This window comes from Lolium rigidum, chromosome 3, assembly GCF_022539505.1.
Source record: "Lolium rigidum isolate FL_2022 chromosome 3, APGP_CSIRO_Lrig_0.1, whole genome shotgun sequence".
NCBI lineage: Eukaryota > Viridiplantae > Streptophyta > Magnoliopsida > Poales > Poaceae > Lolium > Lolium rigidum.
In genome coordinates this window covers 151,387,137-151,411,575 of record NC_061510.1, presented here as the reverse complement: position 1 = coordinate 151,411,575, position 24,439 = coordinate 151,387,137, and the positions used below count along the sequence as shown (strand labels likewise).

The following is a 24,439-nucleotide window of genomic DNA, read 5'->3' as shown; positions in this document are numbered from 1 at the left end:
TAATTACAAATAAGAATTTGAAGACTCTACGAGGAACGCGCGATGAAACAAGTATTCTAGTGCTTTCGCCTCTGGACAGAGATTTGGTCCACATGAGCACCAGTGATCTCACTTCGAAAAATAAATGAAAAATCATATTTCTCAGCTTCATAAAAATTTGAAAATAAATCATGATGTAACCGGTATTGTATCCCACAATCGTGTAAACTTTCAACTGAAAATAACATGTATTTTAGGCTGCACAAAAATAACAAATGCATAGATCTGAGTATAGTGATTCAAATCTACAAAAAGAAAACAGATTTTGTCATTTTTGTATAGGTCAAAAAACAAAATATTTGAAATTGAGATTTTGTAGCTTAGTGGGGTACATCATTAGGTACTTTTAGAATTTTTTACATAATTTTTAAAATATAAAAATATAATTTTTTAATTTTTTAATCTAACAGGAGCACTGGTGCCCAGGATCCAATATGACTTTTCGCCTCTTCAACCTTTTTCTGGCGATTACCACCGCATTACCATCCGAGAACAAGAGCAAAAAAAACGCATGCGGTGGTGCATGTCGTGTCCAATCTACAAGACTAGTATAAATGCCCGTGCGTTGCCACGGGAAACAATACATATATATTTGCTGCACATGTAAAGATAACACAAGCAAATCACAAGATAGAAATAGATGGCCATATAACATTGCAATAATAAATTTTTTTGTTAAAATATAAATCAATACAAAATATAATTTTACATCATCCGCATGAAAGCAACAACTCACAATTATCTCTGGTTTACCAATATTCTCACTCCACTCCTCTCCCGGAGGAAAAAACTTCAGACATGCTTAAAAACCAAAACGGTCTTCATTTTATTGTCTCCACACATGTTTCAAAACAACTTCTCTCGGCGGCTCGACCTATGTGAGTTGCTATGGTACAAACAAAAGCACAAAGATGCTTATCAAAAGGACATTCAGTTTTATGAACACCAACTATAGCTTATCAAAATTAACCATGTAACTGGCAACTGCACTTTATTAAGTACCCAATGAACCAATCTACTTATTGTCTTCCTTTGACCACATGCCTAAAGTAAAATTTCAAAGCTGCAGTGCCAACTGAGATGGATGGAACTTTACAGTGATATCAATATATCTCTTAGAAAACATAACATCACATATATCTCAACTAATCTAGAAAATAGCGAGTTCTAAACATATAAGACGCATTGTACCAATGGTAATCTGGTTTGGGCAACCTTTGTTTATTCTCGACTGATGAACCAAATTCGATTTTTAAAACCCATATACATCTTGACGGTCATAATATGTATAAATGTTTAGAAAAGACCTTGAAAGGAACAAAAATGATCTCACGTTTCATACATGACGTGGAGCTCAAAGTGAAAGACTTTGTTCCTGAGTAGCATCGACATCTTCCTTAGTATCCTAAGATCTTGAAGACACATGCAAAGTTGCAAATTCAAAAGAGAACTGAAACAGAAGGAAGGATGGCAACTAAAGACACACCCAGGAATGCCCATAGGACTGAAATTGTGCGGCTGAGATGCATCCTTGCTGAACTTCATGGCTGACAAATATGAATTAAGCAGCATTCAACATGGGTGATGTTGGAATTGGAGCTCAACATACAGGTTTCAACTTATTTACTATAAATATAAGTGATGGATTTAGGTGCTCTGAACAAAAATTTATACCACAAGAAGCCAAGAAGGCTAGTGAGACATCTTCTTTAATGCCATAAAAACTCAAAATGGTAGCACCCAACCAACAGGGAACGACCTGCATGGAGGCAATAGTTTTTAGCTCATGTTTGATAGCCGAAAGAATTATTGAAACTTCGCAGAAGTAACAAAATATCAAGCCAAAATAGAACAAATTAATTCAATGCATACTCCTTTTTGTTTCTGGGGTAAGCTGGCAGATGCAGGGATGCGCAAACTGGAGGTAGATTGCAATATTTACATATTCATGTGTAAGTAAAACTTAGCAAGTGAGAAAAAAGTTAACTTCTTACAAAAACTCTACTTGTGAATACCATTTTTGTTTGATGCAAAAGAAAGACCATAAATTAGGCTGGTCAAAGTGGATTAATAATACTACAGGAAGATGTCACCTTTGTATCTTCCACCAACAGACTTCGTCTAATCTTTAACAGGGGTATGCTCAGTAGTGAACTCAATATGACATCTAAGATCTTGAAGGGATTTTCAGACCCAAAAGCGCAAATTGGTACTACTAAGCACATTTGTGACTTGTCAGCGCCAGTGATATTGGTACTAAGAAGTTAATGCATCACAATATCATTCTGAAGAAATCTTGACGAAACGCAGTGTCATGTGAAAGCCTTTTCACCTTGAGTCTAAAGCTCAGTTCATGAATAGATCACCTATATTACTACATAAATCATGAAATTTATTCAACATCAGAGAGATTCACAGCCAATGAAGGCTGATACAATTTTCGTACCCAGCTGAGCTTCATCCGAGATTCATATCCCAAAAGATCCATGAACCTAAAATGCAGTTTCATGAATGCAGAGCTTTATCCTACAAACAAGAATAATTTCAGTAGAAGAATTATAAACACAGTGTTAAACTTCGTTTTCACTATTTATCATAGAACTAAAGTTACTGCTCTGATGGGTATGCAAGAAAAACTTTTCTCCTTTGGTCATATCCACCAGCGATGAGCTCAAGGAGGGCCATACCCAACCGACAACTACTGAGTTGTGCATTTCAATTCCACAATAGAGGCTAATTGATAGGATTATACTGGTGGCCACAGAACCAATTATATTATCTATATCAAGCAAATTTCTAACTGACAGGACAAAAGGATTATACTGGTGATTGTATGCATCGCTCCTTGCAAGTCTGCCACACCCTGATATGGATGGATCTTGATACCACACATCAAAAACGAAATCCCCTTGATTAAGCCTTGTATAGTGCCCTAATATTGGAATCCACGTCTATTGACATGTAATGAAGAAACAAAAATCATGGGGCTTTATCTACGTTGGGGCAGCACAGCAGCCTCTTTTAGTCAGTGTTGTGAGCGAGCTTTTGGAAAGATCCCTTAGTATAAGATGCACATCATGTACTAACACCCCCTGCATGCTAGTGGAACCAGATGTTCATCAAATATAATGCCATGAGACAAACATATTTTTGCAACGAGTCTTTCTTTCTGCATAGCCAAAAGGACCCTCCTTATCAAGACAATTTACATATTGCCAGTCCAAAGAATGATACTTCCTAGATGCAGGCGTAGTGCCTTAAGTCAGAATAAATATATGACTTGCACAATGCAAGAGAACACAATGTAATTGTGTTAATGATGACAAAATAGAAAGCACTCAACCTAAAAACAAAATATAAGGTTTACTCTTTTCTGTTCAATAGAGCAAATTAATCCAGGAAGTTCATCTCAACCAGATTTTTACGATAAACGCCTTGGCTATTCAGATATGCTCACAGCTCAAACCCCATTAAGATACAAAACAAACAAAAAAAATCTCGACATATCCTTACACATGTCTGAAGCATGCTATATGTACCATGGTGGAGGCACCTGTTCTGCTTTCTCTGAGAGATCAAATAGTAAATCTGATGCATGCTACGCACAAAGATAAATGAATATATAGTAATGTACCTGAGAATCAGTGATCCTGAAAAAGGTTTCCATGTAAATTGGAAGGCTGATGCATCTCATAAGGCAAGAATTGTCACATATATCAGCTTTTGAAACTCCATGGTCACAATCAGGTCTGCAGATGGTTTTAAGTATGCATGTACTCCAAGCAGAAACACTTTCCCATCACCGTGCTCGTTCCAATCTATGTCTAAGAGTCTACCAATCTACTGGAATGGGCAAAGTGGAGAGAAGATAATGTAATTCTGAAAACGATGAATGATGTAATGAGAACATCTGATTGCCTTAGAGATTTCAACTCCTGGATTGATGTAATGAGAAATTTTAACTTGAACTTGCACTGAGCGGCAAGTGCATACTACTACAACACCTACAGAGTGTGCAACTCCAGTTTTGGTATTGGGATTATCAGATCATGCTTCCACGTACAAAGAACTGTCATATTCCAACCCGTTTAATGTCTCAGACAGTTTAATTGTGAACCAGAAAATAAAGCCCCTAGAGAGAAAGAGTAGTTACTATCATTTGATTTTCATCACTGATTTTTAACCTATCAGATTTTCATCACTGGTTTTGAACCTATCAGATTTGGACCTTCAATCATTTGGTTTTCATCTCTAGCATGTGCACAGTTCTACTTATATATTATGATATTACTACTTAATAACAAATCCTGGCAGGTGAAAGTATTAGATGAAGCTTCAAAAACTACCATCGAAGAAAATCAACTATTTGTAATCAGTGTGGATGAAGTGGAGTCAAGATTACAAACCCTTGAAACAATACTGCTCTTACTGGAGCCTCCTTGACTAAAGAGCTGAGGTAGTTTTTTGCACAACATACCATCTAGTGATGGATCAATCAGATTTGGCCGGTTCACTTCTCCATAAGCAGTCCACTGGTTTTACAACCACAATGAGCCTCCATGACATAAAAGTACACCAAGTACTGGATACTCTGTGAGTACAGACAATCGCGGTTTAAAAATTAGCACTTCCCAGAAAAGAGATAAAAGATTCAGTTGTTAAAACCAATGGAAATATATTATCAATGGTTGTTAAAACAAGGACAATGTGGGTAAGTCTACCTGAAATTAACTAATCAACAAACCATGGTGTGAATATTTTAGAGTGTCTTCTATAATTTTTGATGAAAATGGCCTGCTGCGCTCATAGTGTAAGCAAGCCTTCAACATTGAAACTTACCAACTAATCCAGCAAAGATAGTCTTAACTATAGCCTGTCAAGGCATTTTTACAAACATCTTGCAGGTGCTTATACAGTAGGAAACAATTATTAAAAATCATACCAGACCATGATAACCTTGCCACCACAGGTAGTTCCTCAGAGTCTCAGCTTCCATCCTTGCCCACTCGCATATAACAAGTCGTAGCTATGAAGTGGCTACCATCCATCGACGCAGTGTGGTTTTCCAGTGGGCGTGAAGGAGAACGTGATGAGGCACATCCTCCGGATGATAAATTTGAAGAAGCGATGAGCATGGCCGGGTCTTGACCTCTGCCCTGGTCCTCCTCACTACTCCTCTCGTCCGGAGGTCTTCGCGTTCATCTTGACCTCCGCCCTCCACTCCGACTGATGCCCAAATTGTTCTCCTGATCGTCCTCCTGCAATTGGCGTGAGGGAGGTCAGGCCACCGCCACCCCTTTCATAAGTCTTCCACCGCAGCCCCGTCCCCGTTCGTCGTCGGTCTGCAAATGCCGCAAAAGCCTCCGACGTGCTGTTGCAAGGGATAGAGGAGAGGCACATCAGGGTAGGGAGATGGTAATGTAGGGAGAGAGAGAGAGAGAGAGAGAGAGAGAGAGAGGAGCAAGGAAATACCAGGGTATGCAGTTTCCCCTTTCTCCGGCCGCGCGTTGCATCTGACACCGCCGCACCACGAGTGGAGAGATGGAGAGGAAAATGAGAGGGTTTCTGAAGGGGGACGTTGACTCTTGGTAGGGGGTGAGACGGAGGCGAGACCCGTTGCTGCAGAAAGACGGCGTATGGAAGGTCGGGGCCTCATCGCCGACTTTGGGGTTCGTCCACGCGGTCCAAGCTCGACGATGAACCCGCGGATCTGGCGGCATGGAAGGGGAGGGATGTGCGCCAGGGAGAGGCGGAAACATAGCGGGGCACGTAGAAGGGTGCGGTCTAACGCGGTGTTGGGGCGGCCCATGTTGGCGTGGCCCAGGTAGGCGTCGTGCGGAACGGGCGACGAGGACGACGAAGGATTTGACGTATTGTGATGGTGGGCAGAATAAGGAACATGTTCCTCCTTTTTAAGTAGTGTAGAAAATCCTTCGATGGCGTCAGCACACATATCACGTCTACCCTCATCACCGATCCTCTGCGCACAGTCCTCCAGTGTCACCCGCTCGTCCGTCCCACTCTACACATAAGAGCAAGTACAATAAGGCTGATTCAGCAGGCTATAAGAATTAAAATAGTATTGTTTTGCTTAGGTGGATGAGAGAGAAGAGAGATGGGCTCTTAGAGCAGGAACAATAATACAGCCAGCAGCTGGCTCTATACTAATGCCATGTCATCAGTAGTTAGCAACAATAAGCACTCATATAATAGTATGGCTACTAGATTGGCTATATAGAATATTTAAATATTTAATGTGTGCATGTAATGGACATGCATGCAAGACTCAATGGGTGACATCGCCGGCTCAAGCACTCACGGGCGAGCTGCATGCAGGCTGCAGATGCGTTGTGTTTTGTGCTATAGCCGGGCTGCACATGTAGCGCCCGCTTTCTTCTCTCTCCTCTCTTCTCTTTCCTCCACATAGGATTTTAGTAATATAAAATTTCTTGTAGCCTGCTGAGTAGGATCTATTGTACTTGCTCTCATGCAAGAGCCAGCTCTTGCACGTGCTCCCAGGCACTTTGTGAGTACTAGATTTAGATGTGCGCCTTGGCGCACGACCCCGTGGAGCTCGCACCAATCTACGGGTATTTTTATTGGATTTGAAAAGCAAAAGAAATAGGCCTAAGGTATAACTGAACACATGTAATCATAAGGGAGAAAATATGCTTATATACAATCGAATATGATACAATAACTAATACTCACTCCATAGTAAATATCTGGGATTTAGTGCACAAAGCACTAATAATAAGAGCGGAGAAAACGGTAGTGAAATGGGAATAAACACATGTCGTTTTTCCTGAGAATGCACGCCACATGACAGAAGAAACTACATAACTACACAACTGATAGCAGCATGAAGCAAAATCACTCACATATACAACCATTGCATCATACGCTTGATTTATATGTACAATACCACAACAAAAGTGAGGAACACAATCCTCAGATCCAACATTAGGTAGATAACATGAAGCAAACAAATATCAGTGGTTTATGGCACCTGGATGCAACATTCATGAAAACTAAATCACACAACAATCAACGCCAAATCACAACTTAGAACAATCAGATGGTAGACAATACAGACTCAGCGACAATTTATCATAGACTCAAATTCAGCATGTATACCTAATGTGAAGCTGGAAATTGTACGGTCTAAGGGTTGTTTTTCTTGTCAGCTACACCTGCCAGGCTGCCACATCTTTGACAGGCTGTGACACACATCTGCAATAAATATATTTTATCAAGACCTATCGAACAGATGCAAAATATCTAACCACCGGGATAATTTGTACAATAACGTGTGATTGCTGAAGAACTACTTGCTTTTTAATCATCTGGCTAGGTTTGATAGTTGATTCTATGTCAACAATTGTATCCTTGCAAAAAATGTTATTCATCAGCTCAGTTGCCTGTCCTTTATCTTGAATGTTATAAATCAAAGGTACCATAGTATACAAAACATGATCTATAGAGAAAGGAAGATAAATATAATATAAAGAACACATCTCATGAGAAATGAAAAGCCAGATGCAGTAGATCTTCTCTATAGTAAACTTTAAACAGCTTACCCCTATTTATTCATACCAGTAAAGAACAATATAGTGAGCAATTTATAAACTTACCACATAAGAGCCTAGGTATAAGGCACACCATCTAGGAGCGCATCAGCATGTTCAGCCACATCAAGAAGAGGCCACTTGCATCTATCATCTAGACATAGCTGAGTTGTGTGAAATTTGAATGCTACTCCCTCCATTTAAAAATATAAATCCTGTAAATTTGGAAATATTTTAGATTATATGAAACTTGCATGTAGAACTAATGGTCCTTCTCTCTTTTTTACTCATTTATTTATCTCTATCATTTATGGCTAAACATACATACTAATAGTTCTCTCATATTCTCAAAAAAATAATACCATCGACTACCGTGGTCATTTCCCTGTAATATTAGTGGCATCCTTATTTCATGAAATAGACTAAACATGCACTACAAAATGGAACGGATGGACCATCAGGATTGTCACTCCTTAATTGATATTCTTATTAATAGTTAATTAATAACGTTGATCTGTTCTTAAAATAAAATAAAACACACAATACATTTTCCAAAGGATGAAGGAAACAAAAGCACTTGGACTTTCACCCAAAAACTTGAACATCCCAATATTTTTATATCAAGCTAACAATGTTATACACTACTTAATGCATCATAAATTAGTGTAACTTTCTAACCCCATATAAATATGAGTTATCAATAATGGTCCAATTAATTATCTTTGTTATGTAGCATGCAACAAGACATTTATATTACAGAACTTGGCGCCTTGGCTCCAGATTTTGATGACTACCTGAAAGCGCCATCGATGTTTATCTTCAGAATACCTGAACGTGGTGTTTTCCACTTTTGTGCATTCTCCTTTTGGAGCACTTTTTCCCGATTCTTAGCCTTCAAACAATCAGATAAGTGATAGTAGAATAGGATAATTCGTCTACCAATATTATGAATTCACCATTTGTTTTACCTTATTTCTCTTGCCACCATAAACAATCATAAGAGAAGGCAAAACCTTAGACACTCCTATTTCAGTTTAAATTTTTCCTCTAATAATTTTTTGAGTCAGAGCAGGATATTAAACTAAGTCTAACGTGTCCAAGAAGAGAGGCTATCCACAGTTTTTTTTCTTTCTTTTTTTTACACTTCAAGAAGATGTGGCCTCAATCCTCATCAAATCTATAACAAAGCAGGCATCGAGTATCAATATGAATACCTTTATTTCCTGAAGAACTTCATTCTTAGGGGTAGGCTGGAGGTTGCTACTATCCATAGAAATGGAACACCTTGTTGGGAAAGAGAGAGAGCATCCATAGCTTTTTCCAGTAAAAGGAAAATTTCTTTTCCTCTGCATTAGAAGTAGAGGTTAGTCCTGAAGATGATTCTTTTGCTGCCACTTTATAAGCTAATTTAACACATAATAACCCTTTTTATCATGATGACATGAGAGGATGTCACATGTGTCTTCTTGGACAGGAATCTGAAGAATAATGTCAACATCTTAAGGCTAAAGTGTTGTCGGAATAGCTCTCCACATCCCATCTTCAGGCCAAAGGATTCATAGATCTTGATTTTGCGTGTGCTCACTCTAGGAATCGATGGATCAGACCAGACGCTTATGTTTTCACCATTGCCCACTCAGCAGATGAATCCTATTTTCAGCAAACTTATGCCTTTATACAACTGTGTGGAGGCACACCAGTTAAGTTTATTTTTTCTAGAATGCACAATTAAGATTTTTGGGAAAGGGCATATCATTGAATATCAAACAATTTCCACATGGAAGTGAGCTTCCATGATGGGCCAGAATTAGCTTGCCACAAAGGTCCACGAAACTAATAGTACAACAATGTCTTGATAGCTCTTTGATATCTCAGCAAAAAAACCTGCACGTGCATTTATGCTGCAGAATGTTGACAAACGGACATTATACGATTTACCACACTAAGCACCCGGAAAAGTTTGCATATTCTTTCTTAACATGTATGATTCACTTCTCCTCTAAATATTTTTCCGTGCAAATATTTTAAAGCACCTTTATTCATTCTTTACAGGAATCTTGCATAGAAATAAAAAATTTACCCATCTAACCAAGCCTGAACTAAAGGAAACGATCCTAAATCCATAATGACGGTGCCAAATAAATCAAACTTAAATGAATACCATTTAAAATAGGAAAGGGCAGATAAATATTTAAGAAACATACATTTCGCATGGAAACTGAACATTCTCAAACAGAAATAACTGGCATACATCTAAGTTATTTGATCCTACAAAGTACACAATAGTTAGGTTAAATGATCTGGCATCTAGAAAAAGGACTAAAATGAATATATTAGCACCTAGAGCCCCATAACCAAGTGGAAGCAAAGAAAATCGTTGAAAGAAGCACACAAAGAGCTTTGACCAAACAACAGTGATAGCAACATCTTGGACAAAGCTAGAGCACCAATAATCAGTAAGGGAAATAACGTACTAATGTAAGGAGGAAAGAGAGGTAAGGACTTGAACAAAAGTACAACCCAGCGATGGCCTCTGCGATTAACGCCCTCTGACACACCTAACTCAAACAACCAGCAACCACAAGCAAAGAAATATCAGAGCTTCCAAATTTACAGCGCTAACTAAAAAATAGATATGAGGTTTCAAAATAAATTAGAGAACCAACTCCAGTAATCTGTGATTCAACCTTTAGAAAATCAAATACGAGATTTCGACAATAAACTGAATTAGTCAAATTTGTGGTTAGACCTGCAGAAAGCGAACCTGAGAATCTCAAACACTGGAATCAACATTTCTGTGTTAGAACCAACTTTCGTAATAGGTGGTTCAGTTTTTTGTAATCGAATAGATGCTATTAGAAAACCACCTCTCATAATATGTGGCTATTCATTGAAAGGTAAGGTCCACAGAAGTATTTGCTAGTACGTATATACAGCTAAAAAAAGCATGTGGTACCTTGGGGGTAAAATCTTCTGTGACGTAAACGGAGGTTGCAACTCGGTGTGAAAGTACCTTAAACCTTGGGCAATACAGATTGCTATCTTCATTCGCCTCAGCCAAGAGAATTGGGCTGCTTCCCCATCTATGAGAAAATCAAATTGAGAATAAATCAGCAACCCATGTTAAATGCAGTTACTGGGCTGCACATAATAATCAACACAATAAAGAAGCTAGCTTACATTGTAGGTGCTCATATAGGGTCCCATTTAATGCGTATTCAAAGACTAACATCCTGGAGAATGGATCACTTTCTCTGCAATAGCCCAGAAACTTTGTTGTGTTCTCGTGATTTAACCTTGCCAGATCGATAACCTACAAGATTCATCCCATCTATTTATTTATTTTATTTTAAATAAAAAAGCATGTTTGCACATGATTTTAGACAAACTAATTAATTTACCTTGTTCTGGTAAAAGAGTTCATGCTGGCTAGTCAAATGACCGTCAAAGGCGCATAATGATATAACAGAAACCTCAGGTCCATCCTTCATGGTTCCTTTGTAGACTACAGTATCTGGAGTTGAGCCAATAATGTTGCTAAAGTCCTCACAGTCCACTTCAAGTTCCTGGCGACTTAACTTCGGCAAACTTTTCAGCATATCAGAATCTGAAAAAAACATGACTACTTCAGCCACAATATATGGATAGAAACATAATCATGTAATCAAACATCATATTTATATGATAAGCCTAATACCAACCAATCAATACTGTCATCTCGTCGCTCCAACTTTTTGATCTATTCCATGCCGATATTGTTATAGAAGGTTTTAGCATATGCAGAAGCAGTGATTGCACCAGTGATCACAAAACCAAGCAGCAGAACACCAGTTGCGATTTCCAAAATAAGAAGCCAAGTTAGTTGCTGCACTCCATCATGCTTATGGTCAGAAGGTGTTTGAATCCCTTTAAATGACCAGCTGCCGAAGCACCTAAAATGAATGAGTAAATTTCAGTCAATGGAGGCTAAAGATAATCTTAGGCAACTGCAAAATGCTATTCATACAGTAAACAATTACAATCCATATTGGCGCTGCGCTAATTTGAATATATATTTTTCTTGAGTACTCCCCATGTTCACAAATTTTAAGGAAAATTAAGGGCAGAGGGCAAAACTGTTCTGTGTAGCTTATACAGGTAAATTGGTCTGTAATCTTGGGCAGCATTCTAATAGGCCTCAACTCTTTTCAATAGGCCTAAAGAGCAATCGCTGGATTGCACGGAGAACCAAAATATTGTGCTTTTGTGATGGGGAAATGATGTTGTAGTTTTATAACAACAAATTAGCATTTCGGAACTAAACTTGTACCAAACAAAAAGGCATAACATCAAGCAAATCAACCCCATCACTCACCACTCAGCGGTAATTCAGCCCCGGAATCCATCATAAAAATAAAATTGAATTAACATGTATCATGGGAGACTGTCTGATTTGCATGCTTGTATAATTTGTCCTGTAGCCAAAATATAATATGTGTGCATTGATTAATTAAGCTATCAACATAATTCAATTAATTACGAATGTATTAGTTATTTCTAAACATAGTGAACCATATTCAAAATAAATCAGAGGTGGTTGCCCACTACCATGTTGTAGTTGCCGCTTTCAAAGAGCAAAATTTTTAGGTAAATGATGATATTGAGCCCATATCTCAAGCCACCATCTCTCTGTACCAAAATGTCTGGCTCCTAAAAAGAACAACATGCTTACCTCATGAAGGCATACATCAATTAATAATAAGAAGGGAGCATTGAACACTAACCGAAAGAAAGAGCTCATATGTCTCTTGGAACTGCCCGTTGGAACAATTGGCTTATCCTTGGCCTACAAAGAGAATGATAATTCCTTGAAATATAAGAAAACAAAATTATAGTATGAGATTGCAAGTCAAAAACAGATATATGGGACTATTCTCAACATGTATGCCTACACAAACTGACATATAACCCCTGCCAATTCCAAAGTTTATTTAAGCAATTGAATGAATGAATAAAGATTGCATGCAATATTCCTTGTTTGATTCTGTGATTAGTACCGATCAGACCTCAACTGACGAATCCACTAGTACACACATAAGTGGATATTTTGAAGCCCCTCGAGCATCAAACTTTTTGATCCCACGGAGTAGCCCTATAAAACCACCCTGCAACACCAATGAAATTTTCGCATTTAATCTTTTTGAAGCACACTGGTTATCTGAGCGAAACAAATAGATGCTAACATGCATGAGCATCCTCTCTAAAAAAAATGCATGCAGAGGATGTCATTACCTGAATCAGGTCAGTGAGTTCCACCATTAGGAACCATCTTCACCCATGCCATAGCAGGCCAAATATCTTGATTCTCAAGTAAGGGCAATCTCGCGCTAACCTCGACTGGAACTCACTGCTTGCACCATAAGCACAGAAAACATATTACCTCATGTGTACAATTCGTCAAACACCTCGTATGCATAAACATTATCAAGCCAGAGAAAGCATATTCAGAGCAAATCAGATCAATCAAGCTGACATAAAGAAAATTGGATGGGGAGTCACATAAAAATGTGAGGAGAGGTGGGAGAGGAAGAACATTTATCTATGTGTACTTCAGTACTGGAAGATTGCAAATTTTAACATATTTTTCTCCCCAAAAAAACTCAAAGCCAGCAATATCCTTTTCATCTTGTTAGGTGTACTTGGCTCCTGTAATTGATTAACCAGAAGTACTTCAGAATAATATTCTAATTCGGCTCTGCTCAAAGGCTGCAAAGTTTAACAGGACATGTGTATCTTTTTCTGCCAAAAAGAACTCAAGCAAGCCATGTTCCAGCTTTGCTACTGTCTAACGGAGGTCTGCTTATATTTATCTATGGGAAAACCCCATTAACCTACTCTAATCATGAAAACACGGGAAAGAAAGTTTGTCGTAGCTGTACAGTTTACAACCTAATTGTCTCACTTTTGCTATTTTGTACAGGCAACCTGACTTTCCAGAAGGTCAGATAAACATGGATAAGACCAGGCAAAGCACTTTAAGCTTCGCAGGTCAGATGCCATATGAAAGTTTTGTTTCTCACAACAGTTTGTATACGAACTAATAATAGTTGCACAGTTTATGGCCAACCTAATAACTGAATGAGACAAACATGTAGCTTGACTTTTCAGAAATTCAGAGAACATATACTCCGATTATGCACCAAACATCTGCTACACAAACAGCAGAGAGGATGAAGCCACCAATGGACACCTCAACCAGAATATGATGGTGGATCTACCGATACACCCCTGATCTGGAATAACCGGTACAGGGGAGGATGGAAGAAAGGGAACTCACCGACAGTACAATCGAGCAGCAGCCGAACAGAAGCAGCCGCCGCAACCCCTCACGGCAATCCCAGGAAGACGACGACCTGCAAAGGAAGAAATAAAGTTGAAAGGAAAGCACGTCAGGCATAAGATGCGAAAGTAGAAACGGAAAGAAAAAGAGGAGCTCTGCCATGGCGAAGAACGGAGCTGAGGAAAAAATAAAAACCCAGACTCGGGTGCAGTTGGAAGGGGAAGAAGACGGAGCAGAGGAAGAGAGGGGTGGGCACCTGGAATCGGCAGGTCTGGCCGTGGAGAGATGGGGCCCGAGGAGGCTGAGCCCAGCCGACCGCTGCTCGAGGTAGAAGGGCTGGGGATGGAGGTCCCGACCCCATCTCCACCGGCACCGGTGGCTGGCTTGGCCCCTCCGCCACTGCCTCGCCCCCACACCACCGCCCCTCTCCTACCTCCGCCCCGTTCCTCCCATCCCGCAGCCCCAGATCGCAAGGAGACGCGGGGGCGCGAAAGATGGCAGCGACACCATGGCTCGGTGCGCGGCGAAGCGAGGGGATTGGAGGAGGGAGGACGGTGGAGGAGATTGGGGGAGAGATCGAAGAGGGGATTGGGGGAGAAACGGGGATAGGGGTTGGGGAGAGAGAGGATGCGCAGCGATTGGGCTTGGCGGCTAGGGTTTCGGTCAAACCGATCTCGTTTTTTATATGGCACGTGCTGAAAGACAAAAATACCCCTGCGGGTGGAGATCCACTGCCTGACGCAAATGTGTACCGACAGAGATCCCAGCCGCAGTGGCAGACAGGCGGGTCCGCGCGATGCTCGGGCCCAGACGCAGCCTGATGCGGGTATCATACCGACGTTGCATGGTTTTCGCTAGCAGCCCAGCCAACCAGCAGCCTCTCTCTTAGCCAACATCCAACGAACCAGATTGACCAGACAAGAAAATCCGATGGTGGAGAAGCTGAAATCGCTGTGAGAGCCCCATGGGGGTGCAACAATCATACCTTTAGATGTGTGGTGGGTCTTTTACAATAAAGTTATCAATCATTAAAGCCAACTATTGTACAAGTTAGCTATAAGCTAACTATAGCTGGCCTTATAGCCAGCACCTGGCTGCACTATTGAAATTGTTCTAACCAGACGGAAACCTACGAACATTTGGGTGACGCAAGCGGTGACACACTGACACCCGCGAACCACCAATTCGATTTTGCCATGCCATCTCTCGAGTCAAAACTTGCTAGACCATTCCGGAAGCCGCCGGGGCACCCGCTCATCTTCCCGGCCGCACGGCCCCTATAAATGCTCACCCACATCCTGATGACTACTCATCCGCACAACACTCAGAACCCCACAAACACCAACAATGGCGCCCGAGAAGAACAGCTCCGACCTCGTCCTCCTGGACTTCTGGGTCTCGCCCTTCGGGCAGCGCGTCCGCATCGCGCTGGCCGAGAAGAGCCTCCCCTACGAGTACGTCGAAGAAGACCTCGCCGGCAAGAGCGACCGGCTCCTGCAGTCCAACCCAGTCCACAAGAAAACCCCGGTGCTCCTCCACGGCGGCAAGCCCGTGAACGAGTCCCTCATCATCGTGCAGTACCTCGAAGAGGCCTTCCCCGACACCCCTTCCCTCCTCCCCGCCGACCCCTACGCGCGCGCGCAGGCCCGCTTCTGGGCCGACTACGTCGACAAGAAGGTCTACGACTGCGGCGCCCGGCTCTGGAAGCTCAAGGGCGAGCCGCAGGCGCAGGCTAGGGCGGAGATGCTGGAGATCCTCAAGACCCTGGAGACGGAGCTCGGGGACAAGGAGTTCTTCGGCGGGGAGCATGGGTTCGGGTTCGTCGACGCCGCCTTCGCGCCCTTCACGTCGTGGTTCCAGAGCTACGAGAAGCTCGGCGAGTTCAAGGTCGCTGAGGTTGCGCCCAAGATTGCGGCGTGGGCGGACAGGGTCGGCAAGAGGGAGAGCGTGGCCAAGAGCCTCTACTCGCCGGACAAGGTCTACGACTTCATCGGCGTCCTCAAGAAGAAGTACGGCATCGAGTAGGTTCGGCAATCTTCTGGTAGCGAGCGATGGGCGGCTCAGTGCGTGCCATACGTTTGCTGGATTTGTTCGCGTAGTATGCGGTTGTTACTTGTCCTTGTTTGATCGCCATGTGTGGGTGCGTGTTGTATACGGGTGTGCGTCAAAGCGGGTTGATTCCTTTGTGTGGAACAAAATAAAAGCTGGTCGTCGTTTTAGGATTTATGCATCGGTCTGCTCCGCATTTAAACTTTGGTGAACCGAAACACATTCAGAACTGAAACACATGAACGGCCAAAATCTTTTTTTTATACCTCTTCGTAACTAGGGGCGCATTGACTAAAAGTGAATATAAAGACATAAATACAAGCCTAGAGGAGCCCGTATAAACACATAAATACAAGCCTAGATGAGCCCGTACAATCCGCTTAAGTCTATATTATTCAGTAGTAAGACGCGTAGACAACGTACGCTGAAAACAGAAACGTGTGGATAAAATATTTCGTCGATCACAACGGCTGGTAGGAACATTGAATACGCCTAATATATCTATACGAGAGAATATGAAGCTTGATATGGGTTTTTGCGGACCAAGAAAAGAAGCACCAAGGAAAACTTACTCATTCAAGTTTTGGTGAGGGGGAGACCGAAGCAAGCCTCTCGTCTTAGTGCAACAATTGATGAGTGTTTGTGGTGCTGCATTTTACTTTTGCAACTTATTCCCTTCTGCTGCCCACTATGTTGTGAGTAACTTTTCGTGCAAATCAGATTTTGCAAACTTTAAGAAATAATAAATAGATAATAATATAAAGATCTACTATACTAAATACATATTATCTAAAATTATATTTCAACTTTATGCGCAACCTATTTATAGTAGGAGGAAGTATAGCATCTAAAGAGTATATTAGACACGACGCATTAGCAGTCGACTGTTATTTTAAAGCAACCAATTTTCACTCAATGGCTGGATGGCAATTATGCAATTTTAGCACTGCCACAACTTTTATTGGGTACTGCTCTGGATTGTCGCCAAATATTAGTGTCGATTTAGGGTGCGACCTCATGACAAGTTGTTGCGTGGCAATGTCAAAACAAGAATCTACACTACTTAAAAAGAAGGAAGATATTCCTTATTCTGCCAATACGCCTTGCCCTTTCGTCGTCAACCCGCTTCGTCGAGGGTTCCGTCGTCCCGCACGCGTCCAACTGGGCCAAGCCCAACTACATCGTCAGAATGGAAAGGAACCCAGGCACCCGAAACCCTCGCCTCCGAAGTCGACATTCTCCTCCCCCGCGTAGCTGCTGTCGCCGACCACCCTCCGCCTCCTCCCACTTCCCAATCATGTGGAGCTATTCCTATCCCTCTGAATGCCTCCTCCACTCTGGCCAGGCTGTTGGCTTGGAAGGCACACCTGGGCAGGCCGGTGGAGTCTCACTGCTGCCACGCCGGATCGGGGATTGCCAGCTCCCCACCGCCATGAATCCGCCTCAGACCACCCCTCTTGACCTCGTCTTGTATTCCCCACTGGCCGCCGGAGATCTCATGATGCCTCGGCCGCTTTCACTGTTCCCTGCGACGGCCCGGCCTCTGCCGGCGAGACTCCTCGCGAGAGGCAGCAGTGAGAAGAGGTGATGTGGAAGATCATCTCCTTGAAGCCCCTTTCCATCATCCTCTGGCTTGAGGACGCCAATGCCATTCTTGACCAATACAAGCCAGGCAAGGGCACTCATAAGCTCCTCTACTCTCTCATCCCCTACCCACAATTTCTCATCTTTGTTTCTGTTGATGTTTTGTATCTATGCATATAAGGTGTTTCAGGAAAATCCAAACAGGCTGCAGGCACAAATTTATGTTGTATGCTCAACAAGAAATATAAACCACGATGTGAATAATGAAATGCTGAGGTGTTCATCATGCTGAGTTGCTGACTCAGGTTTAACAAGACATAAACACCAGCTTCTCTATTTTTTTTTTCCTTTTCCAGTAATTGCACTATGATCCTATTCCTGGTTCTTTGTCCCGTTCCTGGTGTGAAGTAGCAAATTTAGATAGGGCATACCCTTTTTTATTCATGCACATTGGTGCAACTTAACTTAATGTTGTCAAACCTTACAAAAATAGGGACTAGGCAAGACAGGACTTGAACACTGTACACTATGACTTGAAAATTGCCTTTCAACCTCGCGACCATTTTCTCAAGTTCCAGTTATGTTGTTAATCATGGGTATGTAGTACATAAGGTTTTGAAACTTATCATTTTTCACTTATCCAGCGCCGAGTATACTTGGCCATCCTTTGGGCCAGGACGGGCTTCTGGTATGGCTTCGGGCTGAATTTTCACTAATCCCTGTGTATCACTTTAGACTGTACGTACTTGTTATTTTCATGTTCGACAGACTATCAAACATTTACTGTGTGGACCCTGCTATAATTTTATAACTCTGCAGACTGCAGCCAAAGCCACAAAGGATGCAACATAGTTACTGTTTTATGGGATGTTCAACAGAAGAAGTTTGCCAATATCTTCTACTCATATTTTGTATTTCCCTAATATATCCTACTAGGAGCTCATGTTGGTTTAATCCTTCTTCTGACAGGAGTTAACACTACCAACACACATGAGTTAATTCTGACATGTGAGAGCTGCTGGAGGTAAATCCAATAATAATACAGGGATTGGTGGCTACAAATCATTGTTTCTCTACTATCTACAATTTGAAAATACTGATTTTGGAACCAGATTCTCCTATTGTGATGATCTAATTCTTGTGAATAAGCTTATGGTTACTGGCACTCGAAATTGCATATTTAATATCAGTTTTTTCTTATGTAAATGGAGATCAACAGAGGTGATGAAAATGAGATGCATGATATATATCTTTTCGGGATCACTTATTCTCAGGTACATTACTATACATTCATTTATCTTTGTGAATAGCATGCCTTAGTTTTATTATTTCATCTCATATAGAAAGCAGATCGGCGCCTCCATCAGGGTACATGTAGCATGCTTCAGACATGTGTAAGGAGATGTCGTGTTTTTTTGTTGTTCGTTTTGTATCTTGATGTGTTTTGAGCTGTGAGCATCCTTGAATCACCAAGGTATCTATACTAAAAATTTGAAAGACATGAACTGCGTGAATTAAACTGCTCTATTGAACAGAAAATAGCAACCTTCTATTTTTACTTTTTAGGTTTAGTGCTTTTTATTTTGTCATCATTAGCACAATTACATTGTATTCTCTTGCATTGTGCAAACCATATATTTATTCTGAATTAAGACAATTCACCTGCTAGCTGATGAATGATTCGTTTCATGAGAGCAAATTAGTTGTACATACATGAAGCATATAAACATTATTAGTACTCCATATGGTTTTTCTCTGTTCGTTCATGTCCACCGCCCATGAAGCATAACCAAATAGTATATACTAACAAATGCCTGAAAGCTCCTGCTAGCTCATAACCTGATTAATCAAGATAGTCTTAAAGATTAGATGTGAAGCTTGCTGATAGTCTCAAAGTAGATGCTTATTTGTTTACTTCTGGCTCTCCTCTTTTGTTCTAAAATAATTCAGTATGCAAAGATGTGAGAAGAGAACCTTGAATATCAATTTTGCAGAACGGTTAAGTTAATAATATATACCCTGTTTACCTTTGCATCCATATAACTTTACATCATTTGTTCGGAGGTTTTGCACCGATGAGTCATAGTAGAACCCCAAAGTCTCAATACGACTATATCTGTTTTCAGGGTAACGTTTGAGAGAAGCATGTCACAGATCTTCAGTTGGTAGATTTTCTCCAGTATGGCCCACAAAATAGCAAGGGGCAGGTATGGTAACAATGAAAAATACCTATTTTCTCATTTTTGCATTAGTGACCTCAATAGTTTAGCCGAATCTAAAATACTAATTTGCTTTATGATTGCAGAATGGGAAGGCCTTTGCTGCAAAAAATTAAGGAGGGTAGAATGTTGAATTGGAGTGTGCTATTGAAGATCCTCTTTGCACCCTTCAAGAAGCTTTCGAGAAGGTAAATTCAAATTATGTGGTTACTGCCGATCATGATAGGAATTTACGTATACAACATGGTTTTAAAGGCGTCGCCTAAGCGACGCTTAGGCGTCCGAGCGGTCGAGGAGGCAGGGCGTCGGGCTCGCCTTTGGTTTCTGACGAAGGCGTCCAGATTCCCCCGCCAAGGCGTCGAAGTCGTCGCCTTCCTCGCTTCTGGACGCTCTGCTCGCATTGGGACACCATCAACATGTGAGCGGGAAAGAGAGCTGGCGGCAGGAAAAGTGAAATTGGGGCCAAATTGGAGGGAAATTGGGGGGATTGAGAGGGTAAAGAGAGGAGAGAAGGAGGGGAACACACCGTGACCTAAATCGAGTGGATTGAGAGAGAGAGGAGCTCTCTCTTCTCCGGCGGCCAGTTCCTCCTCCGCCAGATCTCCTCCTCCTCCGGCCAAGCTTCCGGGCATCTCCTTCCGGGCGTCCTAGGAGTCTGCAGCACCGTCGGGCGCCGAAGTGGCTGCCTCTCTGCCCGGCCTACTCCTCCTCCTCTTTGCCCCATCTCAGATGGCCTCCTTCGACGGCAGCAGCAGCTGTGGGGACAGAGAGGTCGAGGTTGAGCTGCGCGTCTTTGCTCGCTCAGCCCCATCTGGTTGGGCCGGTTGGGCCGGGGATAATTCTTTTTTGCCCTTTGAGTATACTGGGCCGGGTCCCTTTCCTTCGCTTCGCTTCGACTGAAGGCGTCGCCTCGCCTTGCGCCTTGAGCGCCTATGCGTCCAGGCGCACCCCCACCAAAAGGCGCTAAGGCGTCACCTTTTACAATTATTGATTACTGCCGATCATGACAGGAATACAAGATCCATGCTACTTGCAAAGTGTCAGCTAATGGTGTACTTACAGGGTATGTGCTTTGCTACAAGTTGCGCAACATCGGGCTCAAAGCTAGAAAAAATGATAGTTTCCTTGGCAAACTCAAAGATTACCTCTGAATCGCTGTGCTACTTTTCTATAATTTCTTTTCTTAACTCTTCCATATTAGTTGTCGCTGATTTGGATGTATCTAGACACATTTTGTGAATAGATTGTGATAACTAATATAGAACGGAGGGAGTAACGCACAAGGCCTCGGAGGTCGCTTTTTTGTTTCTTGCAACATTATCTGCCATCCATATTTTGTAGTAGCTCTAGACTGGTCAGTAAATGACAAGAAAAATATTATATCGCATCTTGCTTGAGTTTGTTGCTGCCTGAACAACGTTGGTCCTTATCGTTTTCTACTTCATATGTGATTTTCTAATTCAGACTGTAAGATGGACAGTACATGCAACTATATGCACCTCATGGTTTTTCTTTCTCCTGTTAGAGTAGTTTTTCCGATAAAATTTGAGAAATGAGGTCCCGTGTTACTCATCAAAGTTTATAATGGCAAACTCGGCTTTCATTGATTTATTTACTTCTCAAAGTATAGCATTGATTTGTGTTCCTTTTTCCTCTGCAAGAGTACGCTTCTATGTAGTCCTTCTATTCATGGTATTCAGCTTTGTATATGGTGTATATCAAACATATATCCTCCCTCTAAATGAAGGTAATACACTGCATTTAATATAGGCCTAGAGTGACGCTTTGTATTACCTCAAACAGGCACACGCTGTGGAAAAGGGTTGGTTTGATATTCTATTTTGGTTAGAAACCACTTGCGGAAAATGATTTCAACAAGAATTTGTATGTTCTTTCTCAGCAACCACTTGTCAAACAAGTATAAGATATGCACCGGCAAATGAGTTTTTGAAAGCTGGTGAGTATGAACATCATGTTAAAATGAACTGGTTTTAATTGTTAAACCTGTTTCAGAAAAATGACATTTCATGCAGACTAATAATAATCCAAATTTTCGTCCTTTAAGAGATCCTGCGGTGTTCTAATTTTACTAACAGAAAATACTCAGTATATGTTCCACCATGCCAACTCTTTTAGATCACCAATCTGTCATTGCAGAGTTCTTAGTTGGGTTATACTTATATGTGTTCTTACTCCTTATGGTGAGCAAAACACTATTTGATTCTCTCCGTCTCATTCACATAATGTATTATTTAAGTTCTACTGTGCTGCTTTTTACTTTGTCAAACGGTGCCCCTCATGTATGTCTCTTGGAGTGATGTTAGCAATAACTGACTAACAATTTAGGCTTAGCCATTTTACCCTGCACTATGCAAATGTTTATGTCTGGTAATGCTCACATCATAGATATACATGCACAACCTTTTAGCTGCAGATGCTTCTTGAACTAAATGTTTCCTTTCTATATTGGTGTGCAATCAATAGCGCATACACAATTAAAAGTGACTTAATTCTTCTTTGCAACTAGGTCAAGGAATATGTGCGCAACTAAATGATGCTAATGTGGCTCATAAAGTTTTACAGTTTCCTAAATGTTCTTGCTTCACATGGACTTGTGTTGATGGAGGACAAATGTTTAGGCACTGAAACTTTGTGCAAGTATTAGATGATTTACTTATATTTATTTTGGTAATTTATTTGTATTCATGGACTCATTTTTCAGATCAAGTATGACATGTGAAGGGGCAAAGATCAACTTATAATCAAGTTTTTGGGATAACTGAATTATTCTCTCCTCCATGCATGACATGCTAGCTCATTGAAAAGCCAAAGTGAGTTACAAATTGATCGAGATAGGTTTGATCTTTACAAAGCCGCTGCCGCCTTTGGCTATTGATTCACATGGCATCTGACTAACTTCCTCCTTTGTGTGTGTGGAGAGAATTCTCACACAGTATTCTATTGTCTCATTTCTCCTCCTTTGTGTGTGCAGAGAATTCTCACACATTATTCTATTGTCTCATTTCTCATTCGTTCTGGTGTTACGCGTCTGAATACCATAGCATATGCACTGTTGTTGTTTAGGGCACCGGGGTCCAGACTAATGACGAGAAGTGCATCAAGAAGATTGTGAGTTTCCGTGGGATTAGTTCGTGCTCTATGCTTCCATTTTTATGTTAGTTTTGAAAATTGGTTTTAGGAGGAGCAGAGGTAATCAAGACGCAGATCAGGATGTGGCATCATGAAATCCAGGACGATGCGGCGTGGTTATTGCGTTCGGTATTATTATGTTGTAGTGCATTATGATATTTCTGATTTGTTTGAAATTTTTGTTATGAGTTATGAACTACATATGTGCATTGAAAAATTAAATTGGGGGACCCGTGGCAACGCACGGGCACTTGTACTAGTCAGAACAAGAATTGCCCTCCCAACCATAGGGTGGGCAACTTGGCTTTGCACCTAGATATATGATTCCCAACATGTTCTCGGTATAAATTAAATTTCCTAGGCTTGTTCCAATCAAAAGGTTTGGATAATTTTCCTTTTCTTTTATCTCGGCCTTTTTTTAATCGATGTATTTGGAAAGATATCCAGCATCGCGTCAGCGAAGCATGTAAACACGGCCACGTGCATATGCGGACACTGGCTACGCTGTTAAGCTGAATTTTCAATTCAAAATCGCGTAGGGTTTTTTCATGATATAATCACGTGCGTAACACGTCGAACTGTTTCTGAACAAACACCTACCTCCTGCGTGTGCCCCGCAGGCGGCTGGCTGAAGACTGACGGGAAGCAGCCCCGGCCCCATGATGCACACTGATTTCCACAAGGATGGCGCTATATGGAGGAGACAAGTCGGGATGTTTCGAGAAGGAGGGCGGCCAGATGGTCCAGGTGGACTGGTTTTGGTCCTACCAGCCAACCACGTGTACAGCTCACTCCGCTGTCCCGACTTGTGGAAATGGATCACTTTAACTAAATCTAAATATCCAACACAAATTTATTTATGGTTTTGCTAATTATTGTTGTAAGAATTAAGTTACAGCTCATTTTTCAACTTCAGAATTTCCAATCATGATTCGCATGGCATTGCAACTTTGGCAAGTGAGAATTTTTTCAATTACATAGGTACAACTTAGATTGGGCGGTGCTGCCTACCGTCGTCTTCATCGCCGTCTACTTCGACCCGTCGTCAACAACGTTGTCATCAACAACGTGACTGCTACGACATCATCTACCACACCTCCATCGCCACCTCCACCGGATCGGTACGTGCGGCATATCTCGATCTGTTTAGCGAATGATGTTGTGTTGTTTGCCTTGCTACTATTCATGTTGATTAATGAATCTAGTATGTTTGAATTTCACATGTTAGTACTTGATGTCGTCATGTTTCATATTCTGAAATTAATCATGGAACTTGTGTCAAATTATCCAACAGAATGAAGCTAATTCCCATTTGAACAAGCTAGTCATCACCATTAGAGGTTACTTTCTCATCAACTAAATGGAAATCCTCCCTGAACCTAATATTAGTCATTCTTTTTTACACAAAAGTGTTTATTTATCTGTTTAATTATAACAAAATAGAGTGTTATTCGAATAATGGTAGTAGGGGCTGCATTTCATATGAGGAAGTCCGTTAGGCAACAATACAG

At 41.3% G+C, this 24,439-nt stretch overlaps 1 protein-coding gene across 1 annotated transcript; it reads left to right on the top strand.

Annotated features, from left to right (window-relative positions):
* The first annotated feature begins 15,226 nt into the window (after window positions 1–15,226).
* On the top strand, window positions 15,227–16,152 carry LOC124702503 (probable glutathione S-transferase GSTU1). Its single transcript, XM_047234649.1, has one exon. It carries the CDS (start codon window positions 15,274–15,276, stop codon window positions 15,949–15,951), a length of 678 nt encoding a protein of 225 aa, XP_047090605.1. The 5' UTR covers window positions 15,227–15,273; the 3' UTR covers window positions 15,952–16,152.
* The last annotated feature ends 8,287 nt before the right edge of the window (window positions 16,153–24,439 follow it).